We start from the raw sequence: 18,970 nt of genomic DNA, 5'->3' as shown, positions 1-18,970 counted from the left end.
TTGCTTTTATTTCAGCGCAATTTGTACTCTAATAATGGCTAATGGTTATGTTCTAAGCACTTGTTTCTCTTGTATGCTTAATTAATAGAGAAGCATATTGCTATAGCTTTTTCTAAAAAAGAGTCCAGGAATTTTGCTTTACAGAATAAGATTTTCTTTTGCTTTTTTTTTTTTAATTTCTTTTCTTTAAGTTGCCTCTTGGGAAAGTAAGGTTAATGCCATGTACAGTAGTAGTTTGCATGTGTTCATTTAAATACTAAAAACTGTAGTACTGCTCAATCCATATCTGACTGCTAGGTTTCAATTGACAGCTGAGGATTTGTGACTGGACCATGAATCAAAACGGCAGGCATTTATACCCCAGTACCAGTGAGGATACATTGGGAATTACTTGGCAAAGGTAACATTTTAATTATTTCCAACCCTACACTTAACACCTAAAAATTACGTGAGCTATAGTGTTTGTTTTTAACTAGATTGACAGAAAATAAATGTTAAAATTTTAGTTGTTTTGGCTATACCATTACTCCTTTATTTCTTATTTAAATGCAACGTCCAATGCATTTGGGCGTATAGTATATGCTAACTGATCGATTTCTTAATGCTACCAAGTGTTTTATGTAATGTGTGACATTTTTGGTGGGCGAGGGGGTAGAATTTAACATTTAGATTTTAGGACCTGAAAAGTGAAACCCACAGCTTTGGGAAGATTTTTTCAGCTACCTGAGGATAAAGTATTGATTGTTCACATTAAAGTGTCTTCTTATTTCAACTCTTTCCTCTACTGTTAACGCTAATCCATTTTATTATTCACTTATTCCCCTGTGGAGGGAGAAAAAAACCTAGAAGAAAAATTTCAGATTAGTCAATTTAACTATTATTGGCAACACCCGTAAATTCTTGAGTGGGAAGATTGTTGGAATTAGTAGCTAAAGAAGGAATTTGGTTTAAAGTTTTAATTTCTGTTTGTTTACTGATGTGACTCACAGAGGATTGACTATTTGGTTGGCTGAGAAAATGATTCTAAAACTTCATTTTCAAAATTAGTTTTGATATTATCTCATGTATTGGTTTTAGTAAGTAAGTCTTTTTCTAAGTTAGCTTCTTATGTATTATTTTAATAAAGAAAAAACTGTGGCGAATTGACAAATTAAATCTTTAAAATTCATGGTATACTCATACATAATAAGAGATGAAAATTGGCAGAAGGGAGTGAGGTAATCCCATAAGGAGTTCACCAAAAGTAGAGCACACATAATTTTCCAACTCTACTCTTTTTGTAAATCTCCTTCTACAGAAAGTGTCTGCATAATGGTACATTCTCAGATACTCGTTGTAAATGGACTGCCCATCTCCATATTGTTTCATAGAAACTACTGAAGAATAAAATTTGAAAGAATCAAATTAATTAAATGTTGACTTTTACTCAGATAAAAGTTAAGTTATTCAGTTCCATATTTTAAGACTAGATGACTTTTTATTAATTCACTAAATTGAATACAATGGGACATTACTTCTTCTTGAAGATTGATATAGCATCCTCTTTAAAAATGATTACGTTTTCATATGTTGTGATTTTTTTTTGAGGTTTATCTTAAATTCTCCCTTTGGAAAAAAACATAATATATTCTTATAAAAAAGAAGATAAATGCAATGAGAGCATCTTATTTAAATAGTCTTAATGATTAATAGTCTTAATTAAATTCAGTGAAAGTATCTTATTAAAATATTCTGAATTTTTAAAGTTAATTTAATTGAATTTAATAACACAATGTTTCCATTTTATTAAATAACTTTGGCCGGGCTCGGTGGCTCAGCCTGTAATCCCACGCCTTTGGGAGGCTGAGGTGAGTGGATTGCCTGAGCCCATGGGTTCGAGACCCGCCTGGGCAGTGAGACCTCATCTCTACAATAAATCAAAAATTCAGCCGGGCGTGGTAGCACGTGCCTGTAATTCCGGCTACTCGGAAGGCTGAGGCGGAAGGATCGCCGGAGCCCGGCAGGTCGAGGCTGCGGTGGCCGGGAGCAGCCACTGCACTCCAGTCTGGGCGACAGAGTGAGACTCCAACTCAAAACAAACAAAAAAAAAAACTTTGTTATATTTCATTTAAAAATGGCCCATGTCTGTATATGAACTCATCATAGTTGCAAGAATTGCAAATCACATGAAGAGTACCATGTTTGTAAATGTGCCTGCAGCTGTGTGAATGTCTAAATCTGTGGAATATTGATTAGCATTTACATAAATAGGGTCGCATCTCTAAAGTATATTAAAGGCAAATAAAGATGGAAATTATTGAAGATTTTAAATGTAACTTTACCTAGTTCCTCGTAATTTTTGAATTGAAAAGTGAAATATAAAAAAAGAAAAGCTGAGTGGACACCAAATCTCAGAATGCACGTATTGGAGTGCATGAATATGATAATTATACTCAGTTCTTAGGGGAACATTGTTCATGGTATACACATCCCCTTCCTGGTGAAAAACTGGTGTGGTAATCAGTTTCAGGTCACAGTAAATCAGAAAAAAATCAAAATTTACTTAGTCAGTTTTTTTTTCTTTCTCTCAAAATTAGTAACTTTTTTCCTTTGATAACTAGACAATGATATGTAGACCAGTCTTGATGATTCAAAAGCTCTTAAAATAAGATATCTTGGTTTGTTTATTCCCTTTTTATCATGATTCAGAAGGCACATAATTGACAACGGCAGGCATCACATTTGTACATTCAACAGGTATTTATTAAATCTCTGTGGTGGTCTGTGACTGATACAGATGCTCACAGTTCTTAAAAACTAAATATCATTCAGTTCAGAATAAATGAACTCAAATGACACAACAATTTGCTTTGCTGTGTTATAATTTTCAAATCAGACATAAACAGAGTCCGTAACTGATTAATACAAATAGGCCATGCTTGTGGCATGACAACTCTATTCATAATTTATAGTTTGTGCCCTGTGGTTGTTTTTAAGACAATAGTTTTTTTCTAGAAAGAGTCTTGAAAAAAGCACTCATAAATATCTGTAACCCTAGGATTTTTAAGGCAAATAATAGCTAAAATCTTCAGGACACTTTAGAATCGTCTAATTCAAAAATCTCTGCGAAACGTACATCCTGTCAACTAAAGAAATAATTTGCCTTTGTTATGATGGAATAGAGAAAATATGACAGCTTATTTTTGTGGTGGAAGTTGCCTTCTGTTTTTGTTTTTAACAAAAGGCCATCCCTGGAGACTTTGTCGTGGAAGAGGACAAAGCAAAGCGGGTGTTTTGGTTTTGCTTTTTTTTGTTTTGTTTTGATTGTTGTTTTTTGCCATTCCTTTCTTAGTACAACCACTTGCTCACAGTCACTCCTTTTCTGCTTTATATCAATTGCCCTATTGAGGTGTTTCCCTGTCAAGTGCAGCTGCTTTGGGGGACTGAGAAAGCAGTGCGTGAAGAAGGTATAACCAAAAAGCTTGAAGATTTCCTCATCCTTCCCCCACCCCCATTCCCACCACCATGCAGAAACACTCCTTTAGGAACCAAAGCTCCTTCAGAAAGTTTCCACAGATCTGCTAGGTTGCGCCCCTGAACGTGCTTTGTTGTTCTGACCTCAGAAATGTGTGAGCTATTTGTGTGTGTGAGTGTGTGTGTGTACACGCTCATGTCTGTACACGTGAGACGTTAACTCGGGACTTGAAAAAGTGCATTTTCCTGCCTGAGCAAAAGGTCAGGTACTGAAGTTAGCCTAGAGGAAAATGTTGGTAAAGGGCTCACTCCTACCCTAGCCAGGATAGCCTCGGATCTTGGAGGGTAACAGGTGATGAATTGCTTAAGCTAGATACTGTTGTGTTTGCGCTTTGTCCTCCTATGTGGACACATTACCTTGTTGCATATGTGAATTACGTGGGTATAAACTCATCAGCACTTTCTCCCTGACTGGCTTGCTGTCTTGAAACTATGGCCAGAGCACAGCTTGTACCATCAAATATGAAAGAGCAAGATAATTGAATGAAAAAAGAAATCTGAAGGACAATCCAAGAATACTGTAAACATAAGTTATTTTAAAATATTAGAGGGAATGCTTTATGCACAAGGGAAACTGAATTATTGTTTCATTCTCTCTTCCCCCATCCCTTTCAAGAAAATGCAAAGCCACAAGTGAGTGGTTGTATGTGTCTGATGGCTTATGTAAACATAGAAGAAGTCTTCAGATGGCTAAAATAAACATGCGCACGTTACTGAAGGGTATGTTTACACAAACCATTTGCTCAGCCTCTGAAATAATGAATAAATGAAGATTCTGCTAAAATAATTGGAAGGATTTTTGTGTTTCTGCTGATGCCATAATTGAATGGCACCAAAGAGACTTTTATCAGCTATTTTCCATGTTACATGTGTTAGCAGTTCCTTTCTATGAGTTGAATCCTTCATTCTGTAGTTACTTTACACATGTTTTTATAAGAAATTGTCGTTTATTACTGCAATTCTAGAGAGTTGCTTGATTTCCCAAGAGAAATTTAGCAGCCAGTAAAGGTTATTTGGATCTGGTTGGTCAGGAGAGGGAGGGCAAAAAGGAGGGAGTAACAGCATTCATTTCACTCACGTAACGTAGTTTGAGCATGACTGCCCTCGACCATTCTCCTTGCTTTGTCCACAAAATCTTCTTTGTAAAATGTATGCCTTCCAAAGACTTATGAATGCATATTTCAACAAAAATGATTTTCCATATTGAGTTGTAAACCATGTTTGTATTACATATGCTATGTGTGTCTGCATGTGTGCATGCAACTGTGTGTGTGTGATGTACATATATCCCCACATATATGTGGCATAGGCACAATAAGGACAGTCTGTATCCTGTCCTTAGGTGATATTAAGAGTTAACTTCTATTTCAACAGTACACTTAGACCATCCCTGCAAATTCACTAGGTTAGCATTTCCTGCTCTCAGTTTGTTATCTTGACACATAACTACAGTACAACAGCTGGGTTGTTCCTGGAGTTCCTGGGGGGAGCTTTATTCTCCGAGTGCTGAATTTCCTTTTCAGCTGTCAGCTCTAAAGTGTGTTCAAATGTTCAACTTTTTATACACCATTCTGGGCCCCTAGCACCACTCTGGGACTACGATAGAAATGCTGATAAGGCAGATGAATGGAAGAATCTTTGGTTCAAGGTAAAGAATTGCAAAAGCCAAAATCGCACATGACCATTGTTTGGTTATGGGCTGCTAACTAGTGTTGTCTTTGTATCTGAATATTCTGTTGGAAGGAATTACCCCATTCTCATCAAAATTATTTACACCTGTTCTGAAATCAAAAACAAAAACATGACCGGTCTTAAAAATGATCTTGATATGGTTTTCAGCAACACACAACTCTGTGATCTGGCTGTTGAAAAATATGCCGGGAGTTGTAGTTTTGTCTAACTTTCTCCATTTGTAGAGAAAGATTTGTACAACACGACGTTTTTTTGTGGGTTTTTTTGTGTGTTTTTTTTTTTTTTTTTTTTTATCTAGGCAAACTCTTCAGAAGACTTCCTAAGAAATTAATTGTATTCCAGCCAGACTTGCATGCTGCCATCCCACAGGAAATGGGTCAGCAATCCATTAAGATGCCATTAGATAATCTAATTTGGAACTTAATCTCTAAATTAACCATGCTCCATACTTGAAGCATACTTGAGAGAAAGAAAAAAAGTTTACGTTTGAATCGATAGGAGAGCCGAAGCGTGAAGACGGCTGTTTGTTTTTTCTGTAGCTGTGGTCACGTCTCAAGCCGTCTGGTAACCAGGAGAAACCAGACATGATGTAATTCCAGATTGAACTTGAACTTCAGGGACTTAGGATGGGGGAACAATGGACCATAGGAATCAATAATGTCCATTTTCCACATGATTATGTTTGGAGCTTTAAGTTAACCTTTACGGGAGAAGCAGCAAGAACTGCAGTGTGACCAAAATGAGATGATTCCGAGACAAGACGTTAGAGGAGAGAAAACAACTTTTTTCCGCGATATTTTCTGAGCGGCACTGCAGATTCCAGCAGGATTAGAAAAGTTCCCACTCTGCAGTAAACCGGTGGCCTGTTCAGAGCACTCTTTGTTCGCTTAGGTAGGACAAACTTAATCTTACGTTTCCTGTCAGATGATTTTTGGCAGCGCTACTGGAGAGGGAGGAGCGAGATTCAGAAAATTCCCAAATGTAAACCTTGCGATTAACCCTTTGCAAGGAAAGGAAGTGTATGCAACACCGACTTTATTTGAATACGGTACGTGTAAAGTGCTGTATTTACATATGTATTGCGTCCACAAGAAATCAGCCCCTTCAGCAGCCAAAGCCGGGCTTCCTAGCTTACCTTTTTGATTCTTCTGCTTGCTAGTGCTGTTAGCAGGTACAACCTGAATTGTTAGCCGTACTTAATTAAATAACAGAGCCTATGAATGTAATGTAATAAGCAGTATAAATTAGAGGAGCAAAAGAAAAGGCAGAGGCCTATTTAAGTTCAAGAAATTGAAGAACACGAATCTCTATATTCAGAAATTTGGAGAAAGTAAGTTAGTCTCTCCATTGTTCACTTTGTTTTACACAGGGAAGATCTTTTGCCCATGTGAACAACGTAGCAAGCATAGGTTTTATTAAAATGTGTTCGATTCCTTAATCATTTGTAATTTTCTGCTTTAGAATTCTGACCCAAATCAGTTTCATCCTTTAGAAGTGAAATTGTGCAAGTAATGCTGATTTTTGCTTTTAAATGAAAATCATTTGCCAAAGACTCTCTTTTTTGCTCTTGTCTAAAAGTTACATTTCTATTTCGTTTAGTATGCCTTGGGTGATTTTCTCTAGTGAAAGGCACTATTTTGAAGCACCATTTTTTGTGGAGAATTTTGTCTGCTGTTGAAGAATCACATATGCAAATAAGAAGAACAGTATAGCACTTGTCACAATAGCATTGAAAAGAAGCCCAGGGGCAGAGAGAAACACAGACAGAGGAGGCCGGAGATCAACACGTGGGCGTCTCTGCTGTGGAGTGGTCTGGGGGAGGAGATAGAATCGCTACTTTGAGTCTGATAATTTTACATTTGTCTAATGGGCTAAAACGTCCCACAGCTACGTGAGTTGTTATCTACATATGCATGTGTGTACTGTAATTTATTTATAATCAGTCGTCTTCATAATTCTTCAGCTTTGATTTCAGTTCTAAACTGTAAAAAAGATCAAGGATAATTTTTAAAAATCTACTTAATTTGGCCTATTGAGAAGATTTTTTTTATTGTATATTGAAACTAAGCATTTTAAGGAAATAAGTTTTGATGACGTTTAAGTATATAGATTGCCATGTTAAAGGGTCTTCCAGACTGATGTGATTTTTTTTCCCGATAAAAAGTACAGTCATTGTCATGAGCACACTTAATATTTAGTGGCAGTGGTCCCATACATAATGGTTTTTCTTGCCCTGAGCTCTTCATTAAATACAGTATTTCACTGACAGATGCTATTATGTTACTTAGAAAACGCTAACACTCATGCATGGTAAAGTTAGCATTCAATCCAGCGCGCCCCAATAACAAAACACATCTGAAACAATTGAATTTAAATTAATGAAGTTTGATGGTCTGTCGTTTTGATATGCTATTTCCAAAACCGTTTGTCCCCAAGGAGTAGCCATAAAGAAGGCTATTTACCTACTTAGTTAAGAAACAAATACGTCTCTCTTTCATTACTATGGAGTGCTGTTGCTTGCAGTTAGAATAATTCCACGAGCCACCTGCAGTTTATGGTATTTGGTGTTTCCCAGAGAGCCACAAGAGTGCTTTGTAGTTCAGGTAAGAGCTAGCCAGGGAGCTTTCTGATACAGATTATTACAAATAGTAATAATCATTAGAAATCATCTTGCATACAAATAAGATCATTCAGATGGCAGTAATGATCCCTAAAAATGGGGAAAAAGAAATCCAAGAAATCCAAGACCTGTGTAAAGCACTTTATATATTTCACTTCCAGTCTAGCCTCATCTGAGGTGGACCCCAACAAGCACATTATTGACACATAGCCACATCTGTACATACGTATAACGAAGGCAAATACTGCATTCTGCTGAAAAACGTCTGGAACTGGGTTAAGAAATATGGTTATTTGGGCCGAATTTAAACTCAAGAGTTCTACTTCAGTGTGTCTAACTGATAAGAACCTTAATTCAGAGAATCTCTTATTAGCTCAGTGATAATATAAATTTCAATCCCATGAAAAAAGTAAAGGGTGTTTCACGAAAGAGGGAGATGAAGTGAGGCATAATGAGTAAAAATGTAGATCCTAGAACCACTCAACTCGAGGTCAGATCCTAACTTCTACAACTTAATAGCAGATATGAGTTGGAGAAGACACTTAACTTCCTAGCTTTACTTTCCTCATCTGTAAGATCAAGATAATAATGTTCCTTACTCGTAAATTTGTTACAAGGCTTAAAAATTTTAAGGTAGGCCGGGCTCGGTGCCTCAGCCTGTGATCCAGTACTTTGGGAGGCCAAGGCGAGTGGATTGCCTGAGCTAGAGGGTTTGAGACCCACCTGGGCAATTGGGTGAGGCCTCATCTCTACAATAAAAAATTAGCCAGGCATGGTGGCACATGCCCGTGGTTCCAGTTACTTGGAAGGCTGAGGCGGAAGGATCACTGGAGCCCAGCAGGTCAGGGCTGCAGTGGCCGGAGGCGTGCCACTGCACTCTAGTCTGGGAGACAAAGTAAGACTTCAACTGAAAAAAAAAAAAGTTTTAAGGTAGCTCAGGCACATAGAACAATGCCCGGCAAATAATACATACTATGTAAGTACTAACAACTAGTATATTTCTGAAGTCCCGTTTTCTTTGACCTAATATATTAATAGATTCAATTTAAATGCTATTCATTTATTTTTTTCCACTGATCTGAGTGAAGATTTTTTTCACAAGACATATTCTGCAACCTTTGTGTAATACTGAAATTTAAGCAGCCAGTCCAAATGCACCCATCTCCAATCCAGGACAGCATGGTTTCTAACTGAATAGACAATCCATATTAATAGGAAAAATTGTTTGTTGCACATGTTGTGAGAAATACTAATACTAGCATATTAATATCATGCCTAAAAAATTAAAGTGTTTAGCCAAGAAAGTAAAAAAATTTCCGTTTTAGGATTATCTGAAACTAGTGCAAAGGAATTAAAATATCTATTTAATTCTTTCAGATTATCTATTTGATTCATTTTCCATGCTTTCTGGGCCATTGCTTATTTTTGTTGCTATCTATAAATAATGTGGCTGCTGGTACAGTTGAGCTAGGTATGAATATATACAATTTTTTGTGCTTCATTCCTGTAATAATTTTTATACTTCTTGAAAGAGTACTTACTACTTATAAAGTAAATATGGTAATCTCATGATTACACCAGTAGGTAAATTCTAAATGGGCGATATTATTATTCTCCTGGAAAGTTTTGTGATATTGGATACTTTTACATTTAATAAACTGTTTAACAAAAGGGTTGCCCAATCCAAATAAACACAGACTAGTAATACATGAATTTTGCCATTCTTAAAATAACTCTTATTGTTTTTATCAACTAAGGCCAATGGCTGAAGTGAAGTCTTTAACTTTGGTTTCTGACTCAACTTAATGGCTTCATACGTGTTTATTTGGCCCACTGTGGTTCTTAGGTGGTTACTGAGCTAATAGCTAAGGGCCCAATTCTTTCTGGCCTAGAAGGCACAGTCAAAGAATGCTTACTTATACTTTTTCTTTTTTTTTTTTTTAGTAAGGGTCTCACTCTGTCTCCCAGGCTGGAGTGCAGTGGCACAATCACCACCTCCTGCACTTAGGCAATCATTCTGCCTCAGTCATCCGAGTAGTTGGGATTACAGGCACCCAGCACCACACTAGGCTAATTTTTTAAAAATTTTTTTGTAGACACGAGGTCTTGCTATGTTGCCTAGGTTGGCCTCAAACTCTTGGGCTCAAGCGATCCTCACGCTTCGGCCTCCAAAGCGCTGCTGGGATTACAGGCCTGAGCCACAACACTCAGCCAACAGAATGCATACTTTTAAAAACATAACCATCAAATACCGGTTTGGCTGCTCAGAGCAATTTTCTCTCTCTTTCATTGAAAAAAATAGAGTCAGCCGGGCTCGGTGGGTCAGCCTGTAATCCCGCGCCTTTGGGAGGCTGAGGTGAGTGGATTGCCTGAGCCCGCGGGTTCGAGACCCGCCCAGGCAACTTGGCGAGACCTCATCTCTACCATAAATCAAAAAATTAGCCGAGCGTGGTAGCGCGTGCCTGTAGTTCCAGCTACTTGGAAGGCTGAGGAGGAAGGATCACCGGAGCCCAGCAGGTCGAGGCTGGGTGACTGGGTGACAGAGTGAGACTCCAACTCAGAAAAAAAAAAAGAAAAATACAATCAGTTTACTCCCTGTAGATGCAAAGACCAACTATTTTATCCAGTGTATCCAGAATAAGAAATGTATCAATAGTGTATCATTTTTAAATGGAAGAGATGAGTATCTTCTTCCTCCTTAGTCCTCATTGTAAGTGTCACCCCAGTAGAACCTCAGCTATATTTGTCTTCAGAGGAGATAGATGTGTAGAATTTCAGATTGCTTGCTACCCAGACCAACCACATAGTCTGTGCACAAATCTCTTCTGCAACATTAACTAATTATTATCCAGCTTGTGAGGGGCACAGAAAGTTTATTGTCTCCTGAAGCAAATAAATTTTGCCTTCAGAAAACTCCATTCGAAATTTCTTTCATATGTTGGGCCAAGTCTGACTTCCAGTGGAGGCAATGTGACATAGTGGAATGGCCATGGGAATCAGTTAGGACTGATTCGTATCTTAGGGCTAAGTGGAAGACTTCGGGCAAGTAACTTACCTTGCCTCAATTTCTTCATATATAAACTGGGGTAATGATGGCCATTTCAAGAGTTCATTAAGAAAATTAGGTGGCCGGGCTCAGTGGCTCAGCCTGTAATCCCACGCCTGTGGGAGGCTGAGGTGAGTGGATTGCCTGAGCCCGCGGGTTCGAGACCCGCCTGGGCAGCGAGACCTCATCTCTACAATAAATCAAAAAATCAGCCGGGCGTGGTAGTGCATGCCTGTAATTTCGTCTACTCGGAAGGCGGAGGCGGAAGGATCGCCGGAGCCCAGCAGGTCGAGGCTGCGGTGGCCGGGAGCGGCCACTGCACTCCAGTCTCGGTGACAGAGTGAGACTCCAACTAAAAAAAAAGAAAAGAAAGAAAATTAAGTGACAGCATATGTAAAACACCAAAGGAGCTGTCTTGCTCTTAGTAGGTCCTCAGCATGGTTTTCATCCGGAAGTTTTTACTTTGTGCCAATTCCATCTACTTGAATCTTGTAGAAAAAATCTACATATCTTTCCAACTCAACTGCATGTCTTCTTTGTCTCTTTTTAGCTATTTCTCAAATGACATGATTTGGTGAGTTTTTTCAACAAAGAAATGCCCTAAGTTTGTTTTTCTTAAGAAAGAGTGGTACCCAGAAGAAACACAGTGCCTCAGAGGCAGTCTTAATCAGAATAAAATAAAACAGGACCTGATATCACTTGCCATGAATGCATCTTAAAGTCAAAATAATTTGTTTGTTTCTCGCCTTGTGGGGGAGCCATATCATACATTTGGTCAAAATAGTGTGAAACTCGTACTCTTGATAGCCAACATTTTATTTTTAGACTTTTCACTGAGCTCTTGTGTATGTGTTAATAATAAAATATCTCTTTGTGCACAGAGAGTAGTAATCATTAGGGTGAGTTGTGCTTCATATTAAGATACTATAGGAATCTATTGTGCTTTTTTTTGTGCCTGATTTTTTTTTTTTTTTTTTTTGACTCTCTCTTTTTTTTTTTTATTATGAAGTTGTGGGGTACAGTTAAGGGTTAGGTATACAATTGCGCTTCATTCAGGCACCCTGTTGATATGGGGTGTTTCCCCGTTCCCAGACAGGTATTTGTGCCTGATTTTTTACAAAGTAATTCTTTTTTGTCTTTTTTAACACTTATGGCCATTTTATGTTTTCTTTTTTTTTTTTTTTAAATATTTTTTATTATGGTTTTGTGGGGTACAGTTAGGGGTTAGGTATACAATTACGTTTCGTTCAGGCACCCTGTTGATAAGAGGTGTTTCCCCGTCCCCAGACAGATATTTGCTACTGTTAATCCCATCTCCCTCCCCATTTTATGTTTTCTAAAGATGTGCTTTCAACCATCAGCCATGCTCATCTCTTTGCCCAAAGAGAGGTGATTTGGCAACAGAAAATTTGATTACAACAAAGTAAACACATGCTTGAAGATATATTGCTGAAGTGGCTGAACTTGACCTTGAATATGTTGCAATCCTTTTAGTTATATTCTCATGTCTCTTAATAGAATGCAGATTGCTGTATTGAACATAAGATTATTAGTATAATAATTCTCATTCCCCTATGAATAAACACTATTAAGCATTTTACATACAATTAAATTATTTATGCATATGTGTGTTTATTTTATCCATACATGTGATTATTGTCATTAATTTATAGATAGAGAAATAGATGTGTGAAAAGCACTGATACTTTTTTACATGAAATACTATACAATTTTAGGCATTCTGTTTCTGAAATTAAATGACCTGGATTATTTTGTTTCATTAAACATTTTTCTTTACATTGTTATCATAGTCTTTGAATTTGTTTTATCAGGTTTTTTTTTCAATGGGGGCTACCAAAAAAAGGCTCTAAAAAATGTCTGGCCTTATAGTTCTGAACTTAACCTACAAATTGGCAATAAGAGACTTGTAAAACGCATATACAGGGTCTGCATAGTGTTAATGTTTGAGATTTATTTCCCCCCAAAGGTTCATAAACAGTATTGACAAATACACTGCACTCTGCAATTTTGATACGGTCATAATGTAGGATATGAGGATTGAAAGGTTTAAATAAACATTTAAATTAAATTTGTTAGGCATTCTGCAGCAAGAGTCCTGTTAGTGACTAGCATCAATTTATTTTTATTGCACATTTTCCAAAGAATAATGATATATGTCTCTTCTAAAGAAATGGGTAAGAAAGTTATTGCAAATTAAACCCCAAATTCTTCTCTTTTCTATGATTCATTGGTAGGCTTTTCCATTTAAAGAACCACACCTATTTTCAATCATTAAAATATACTTCATATCCCTAAAGCATGCAGTCTCTAAATGACTTCCTTCAGCTCATTTAATTTGGGACTTGTTGATTTTGCAAAGCAAGTTGCTTGTTGACATTGTCTTTTACTGCCAAGGATTATTTATTTTAGCTAGTCTTTTTGCTTTTGATACATGCTTCTTACTTCAGGTTAAAAATAATAGATATCAATTTTTGGAACTCATTTGTTAAAAAATAGCATCAGCTATGGACAGACTCTATAAGGACAGATAAGATTAGCTCATTTTCTCTATGGAGTTCACCTTTCAGTCAGTAAGATAATCACAGATACAGATAATTATGATATGAAGTAATAAAATACTGTAATAGGACTGTGTGCAAAGTGCAGTAGAAATACAGTTGAGGGGAAGATAAGTTTCATGGTGCATTATGTAAGGTTGTTGCCAGTCAGTGGCGCAAAGCAGAGAAATAATTATTGAAGATGTGTGTGGGAAGAGAAAAATATGTGAAAACAGCTAATTCTCTGAGGAAAGATTAAAATAACAAGTGTTCTTATTCTTGACAATTCGAATTTTTCATCAGATGAGGACTACTTTTTTAGTTTGAATATGATTATTCCTGCATAATCAGTTTGCGTTAATACTAAGTATCTCTAATTATAAATTCAGAGGTGCCTATTTTATTTTTATAGGAAACCAAATCACAGTATATTCATGAGTATATGTAATCTTGGGTTACATGTTTTAGAAGTGTATAGTTGGGTGTGATTTGAAGCAATTAATTGATTTGTTTGCTTATCCAAAAATGAATTGAACAATCTCCATTGCCAGGTGCTTTATTATAAAGATAGACTTTGCTGTCATGGAGTTTGTAGTCCAGTTATAGAATTCCTTGAGCATAAAAGGTTATTGTGTTACTTTTTTTTGAAATATTAACTCAGAATTTATGTACCTAGACAAGCAGCGTTTGTATAATGGTATCACCAGAATAAAAAATAGTATGTATCAAGTTTTTTTAATGCAAAATTGCTCCTTCAGGTTAATATTGCATGAAGGTTTTTGTACCCTGGAAATTCAAATATGAACAAATGAGCATATCTAGCCTGGTAGCCACAATGATGGTGGCTGTCTCACCTCATGATTTCACAAGTGAAGCAAAGGCTACTAAATGAAATTGAAAACACTGAAAGTAGATCCTCTTACTAGGCCACGACTAAACTGAGTGTGGAATTGTCCGTTTGATGTTTCCTTGGTTCACGATTATTTATGCAGCTGTTACTTAGCTGACATTCATTCTATTCTGAGTTGAGTGTTGAAACAAGCAATACATCAGGGTAGATGTGCTCCAAAATGTATGGTGTGGAGTTGTTTCGAGATACATAGATCTGGTGTTCTTTTCCTCCATATTGTACTTGAGAGATTATACCAGTCACAAGTAGAGAACTATTTTGCAGACTTTTTTTTTTTTTTTTAAAGTAGCCCCAAATCCAACATGGGTGAAAGTCAAGCTGATGGGAGAGAAGCAGAAATCTCATTTCTTTTCTCCCTCCAACACACTCTCCTACCCAGCAACCCCTATGACTCCACATTCAGAACAGCTCAAGTGTGGTGGGGAGGGTCAGGGAATGTTCAGGCTTCTGTTGAAAGCCAATGTAAGAAAACAAGAATTGGAAGGAAAACTCTGGTTCCCTCTAAAGTAAGTTATAGGGGAGGATAAGAAACCACTGGAGAGCTATAGCACTAATAAGCACAACCAGAGACCCTTGTGGCATCCTGTAAATGTTTCCTCTCACAATGGGTATTCTGTAAAGAACAAAAAAACTACTGTGTTCCATTTTTGGTTCTGATTTTCACTTGTTTGGTTTTTACTAAAAAGTTCTGATTTTCAGTAAAGATATGTTTGATAATGAGACATCTAAATTGCATATTTTGCGCGGGCCTACCTAAAAAATGTATTTTTTCCTGTCAGGAGGGGGGAAAGAAACATTTTTCCTTTCACTTTTCAATTTCACTTAACCCAATTGGCAGGTAAAAAACTGAAACCCTTCTTACCACTGACTGGCTTGAGAATTAAAGGTAAACCAAGATTAGACTATAACTGGCAAACTAGAGTGGTACCAGTGTAGACGGCTACTTCTCTCTCTCTCTTTTTTTTTTGGATGAAAAAAAATCATACTGCATTCCTATCGAAGTCTATCAAATATTTTAGGAAGAATGTCCTCAATCAGTTAAGACTTCACAACTGTGTATGTATCCTACTTTAGATTTTTCCACCTCACAGTTAGTCATAAAAGAAATAGGCCATCTAGTGTATATAGGCATAATATGTATAATGTGGCCCATTTGTAGAATATTAGACTGTACATTTGAAAAAAGTTAAAGTAATACTGTGATGCATCTGGAATTTATGTCTCTCATGTTGCTGTAGATGTTAACATTGTGTTTTTTCTTTTTCTCTTCCTTCCCTGTTGCCCCTCTCCTCTCAACAGTCCTGGTACCTGGGCTAGCTTGGTTCCTTTCCAAGTGTCAAATAGGACACCCATCTTACCGGCAAATGTCCAAAATTACGGTTTGAACATAATTGGAGAACCTTTCCTTCAAGCAGAAACAAGCAACTGAGGGAAAAAGAAATGCAACAGTAGTTTAAGAAATTTTTTTTTTTTTTTAAAAAAGGAAAAGAGGAAGCCTGGACAAAAACAAAACAAAACAAAGGGAGAAAGGAAAGAAACTGAAGAAAGAAGATAATAGACCAGCAATTGCAGCACTTAACAATCACTAATTCCCTTAAGGTTGAAACTGTAATGACATTAAAAGGGTCGATGATATTTCACTGATGGTAGATCGCAGCCCCTGCAACGTAGCCTTTGTTACATGAAGTCCGCTGGGAAATAGATGTTCTGTCTCTATGACAATATATTTTAACTGACTTTCTAGATGCCTTAATATTTGCATGATAAGCTAGTTTTATTGGTTTAGTATTCTTGTTGTTTACGCATGGAATCACTATTCCTGGTTATCTCACCAACGAAGGCTAGGAGGCCGCGTCAGAGGTGCTGGGTGTCAGAGCGATGAGCCAGCCGTTTTAGAAGCACTCTGATTTCCAAAAGTTAAAAAAAATATATATCAGATCTCTGTAGCCTTTCGTGATCAGTACAGATTTATTAAATTTTGGCCCTTAACCCAGCCTTTTCCAGTGTGTAACCCAGTTTGAAATCTTAAAAAAGAAAAAGAAAAAAAAAAGTAAAAAAAGAAAAAAGGAAAAAAACAGTTTGAACACAAAGGCTCTATGGAAGAAATGCCTCTATGTAGGTGAAGTGTTATCTCTGCATGCAACAGTAAAAATTAATATAATATTTTCCCCACAAAAGAAACACTTAACAGAGGCAAGTGCAATTTATAAATTTATATCTAAAGGGGAATCTTGATTATAAGTCCTTCAGCCCTTGGACTCTAAATTGAGGGGATTAAAAAAGAATTTAAAATAATTTTGAACGAATTTATTTTCCCCTCAGTTTTTGAGGGCATTAAAAAGGCATTAAATCAAGACAAATCATGTGCTTGAGAAAAATAAAATTAATGAAAACACAGCACTTATGTTGGTTTAGCTGCAGCCTCCTTGGAGGTAGAATTTATTTATTTAAAATTACTGGTTGCATCAAGAACCCATAGGGTTGTACAAAAGGTTCTATAAAATCTGCATTATAGAGACAAAGAGGCAGGCAAATCCATGTCACGAGGGTAAAGCTTACAGTTTACAAACTGGGAACGCCAGGGTGTAGGATATAAAAAACGCACTCTTGAGAAAACAAGTGTAATCAGGGTGCTGAAAACTTGCATGGTGCTTTCAGACATTAGCCTTGTTCAACAAATTTCTTGTATCGACAGATCCATAGTGTGCATGGGCAGACACATTTGCCTCTGTGTCTCTTAAAATTTTAATTAAAAATACTCTTTCCAGTAATCCTAATTTGCACGAAGATATAATGTCCACATTACGTGCCTTGCCTTGAAATCTAAAAAACAAAAGACAAAAAAAAAAACACAAAAAAAAAAACAAAAAAGTGACATCACTACACTTGTTTTGCTGCATTTATTATCATTTTAAATCTTTACCATTTTTATGACAAAATATTTTGTACTCCAGACGAAGAAAAATGTGTGACATCATGGATTTTTTAGACAGTTATTACCTTTATGTCACCTTTATAAAGCATATCATGGCTGTGTATAGTTGCCGCTTAAAAATTGTAATCGACCAGCAATATTTTCAGTATTTTGGTGTTTTTTTCTATTAACCTTTCATGTTTTTCATCTTCCAATTAATATTTGGGGGGGAGGGGTTTCAAATTTATACGAATTATGCAATACCAAGTTTTGCCTATGTAGGTAGTGCTTTTAGCTGTATTGGTTATTATAGGTAAGTACACAGATTTAAAAAAAAAATAATGTATGCTTTTTTTTGTTTGTTTGTTTGTTTTAATTGACCAAAGTGGGTACTGCTATTTTTGCAGTGTGATGAGGTCCTTTTGTGTACTGAGAGATGGACAGGGGATTTTTTTTAATATACATATATATATATTCTGGGGCGGGTGGGAGGATTTTTAACACTTGACAGTGTAGCTGTGAAGCAGTCCACCCTGAGATGGGCCTGGGCTGCAAAGCGACTGTTCTGCCCTACTGTGACAAACTTCAACTTACACAGGATCCCCCTCTCTGACTTCCCACCTGGGGGCAAGCTGAACTCATTTCTGGTTTTCAGAACAACAAGATAGGAAGGACAACAAGCAGCCACCACAGATTCTCCTGGAGGGAGGCTTGTCTTAAAAAGGCAGACTTAGCTTGGTGATCGTTTTTCTTGAAAGTTCCAGATCCACAGTGGAGAGTGAGCCTGTCTCATATTTGGCAAAGATAGGTGTTGAAATGTCCACACTGGGAATGTTGGGTGTTTCACACGTTGGGGGTTAACACGTGAATATACTTTCTCCTACAAAACACATTAGACCCGTTGCAGGGAGAGCGCTCCTGTATTTTTCCCCCACCCCGCCACCTTTCGTCCCTGTTTCTTCATTTCATTAATGATAGGCTATGATTTACCTGTGACTTACTACTTCAGATGGATGGCAGTGCACGTGGATTGTTGTTTTGTTTTTGTTTTTGTTTTTCATATAAAGAAGATTGAACAGAGGGTTACTGTTATTGAATGTATTTGGACTGATAGATTAAAATCAAAGTTCAGTTTTTAAGGAACAACGACAACAAAAAAGATCTTGCTTTTGTTTTACCTGCCCCTTTAAAACTGAGAACCAGAGCAGAAGGGAAATACAGAATTTTAAGAAATAAATCTTCCTGTGGATGAATTAAGCCCATTAGATGCTGATGGGATTTTTTTTTAGGAATGGTACCTCAAATATGTATTTGATTTAGTTTCCCCTGAGGGCTGAGGGCTGAATGGAGGCTGGTTTTATTTTGCCCTCCCCTCGCCACCCCCTCACCCCCGCCCCCTAGTCCCATTGAGTGACTTCGCTCCTAGAAGGAAAATCTTTCCGAATTAGTGACACACGGTAGGCTGTCTTAAGGAGCCCCCTGACCCCTTTCCCCTAGGCCACGGCCTAATAAAATAAACTGTCAATTGTTCTCACAGCATATCATTTAATAATGAATACTTTAGAACAATGCTTATGGGCTGGAGGATTGTATTTGATTAGCCCATTCAGGGTGATAGCCTAAATGCTGAATAGCACAGCGGGATCCTAGCAGTGCAAGTTCAAAAGTAAGTCCAGTCATTTCTGCGATACTTGCCCTGGTAGAAAACAGATAATCT

General features: G+C 37.1%; 1 protein-coding gene across 3 annotated transcripts in view; it reads left to right on the top strand.

The window, feature by feature from the left end:
• NFIB (nuclear factor I B) overlaps positions 1-18,970 on the top strand; it is a 240,167-nt gene that overhangs the window by 217,960 nt on the left and 3,237 nt on the right. For 2 of the 3 annotated variants that reach the window (XM_021718359.1, XM_021718357.1), the window contains 2 exons: positions 312-400; positions 15,639-18,970. The exon at positions 15,639-18,970 is cut by the window's right edge. In XM_021718359.1, the coding sequence (XP_021574034.1) occupies positions 312-400; positions 15,639-15,768 (219 nt within the window). In that variant the 3' untranslated portion in view covers positions 15,769-18,970. The remainder of the gene's footprint in view (positions 1-311; positions 401-15,638) is intronic. The other variant, XM_021718358.1, reaches the window with a different exon arrangement.

This window comes from Carlito syrichta, unplaced genomic scaffold, assembly GCF_000164805.1.
Source record: "Carlito syrichta isolate Samal-C Ts95f unplaced genomic scaffold, Tarsius_syrichta-2.0.1 Scaffold312123, whole genome shotgun sequence".
In the NCBI taxonomy this organism is placed as follows: domain Eukaryota; kingdom Metazoa; phylum Chordata; class Mammalia; order Primates; family Tarsiidae; genus Carlito; species Carlito syrichta.
The sequence above is the reverse complement of the archived record's forward strand: the minus strand, read 5'-3'. Positions and strand labels throughout refer to the sequence as shown.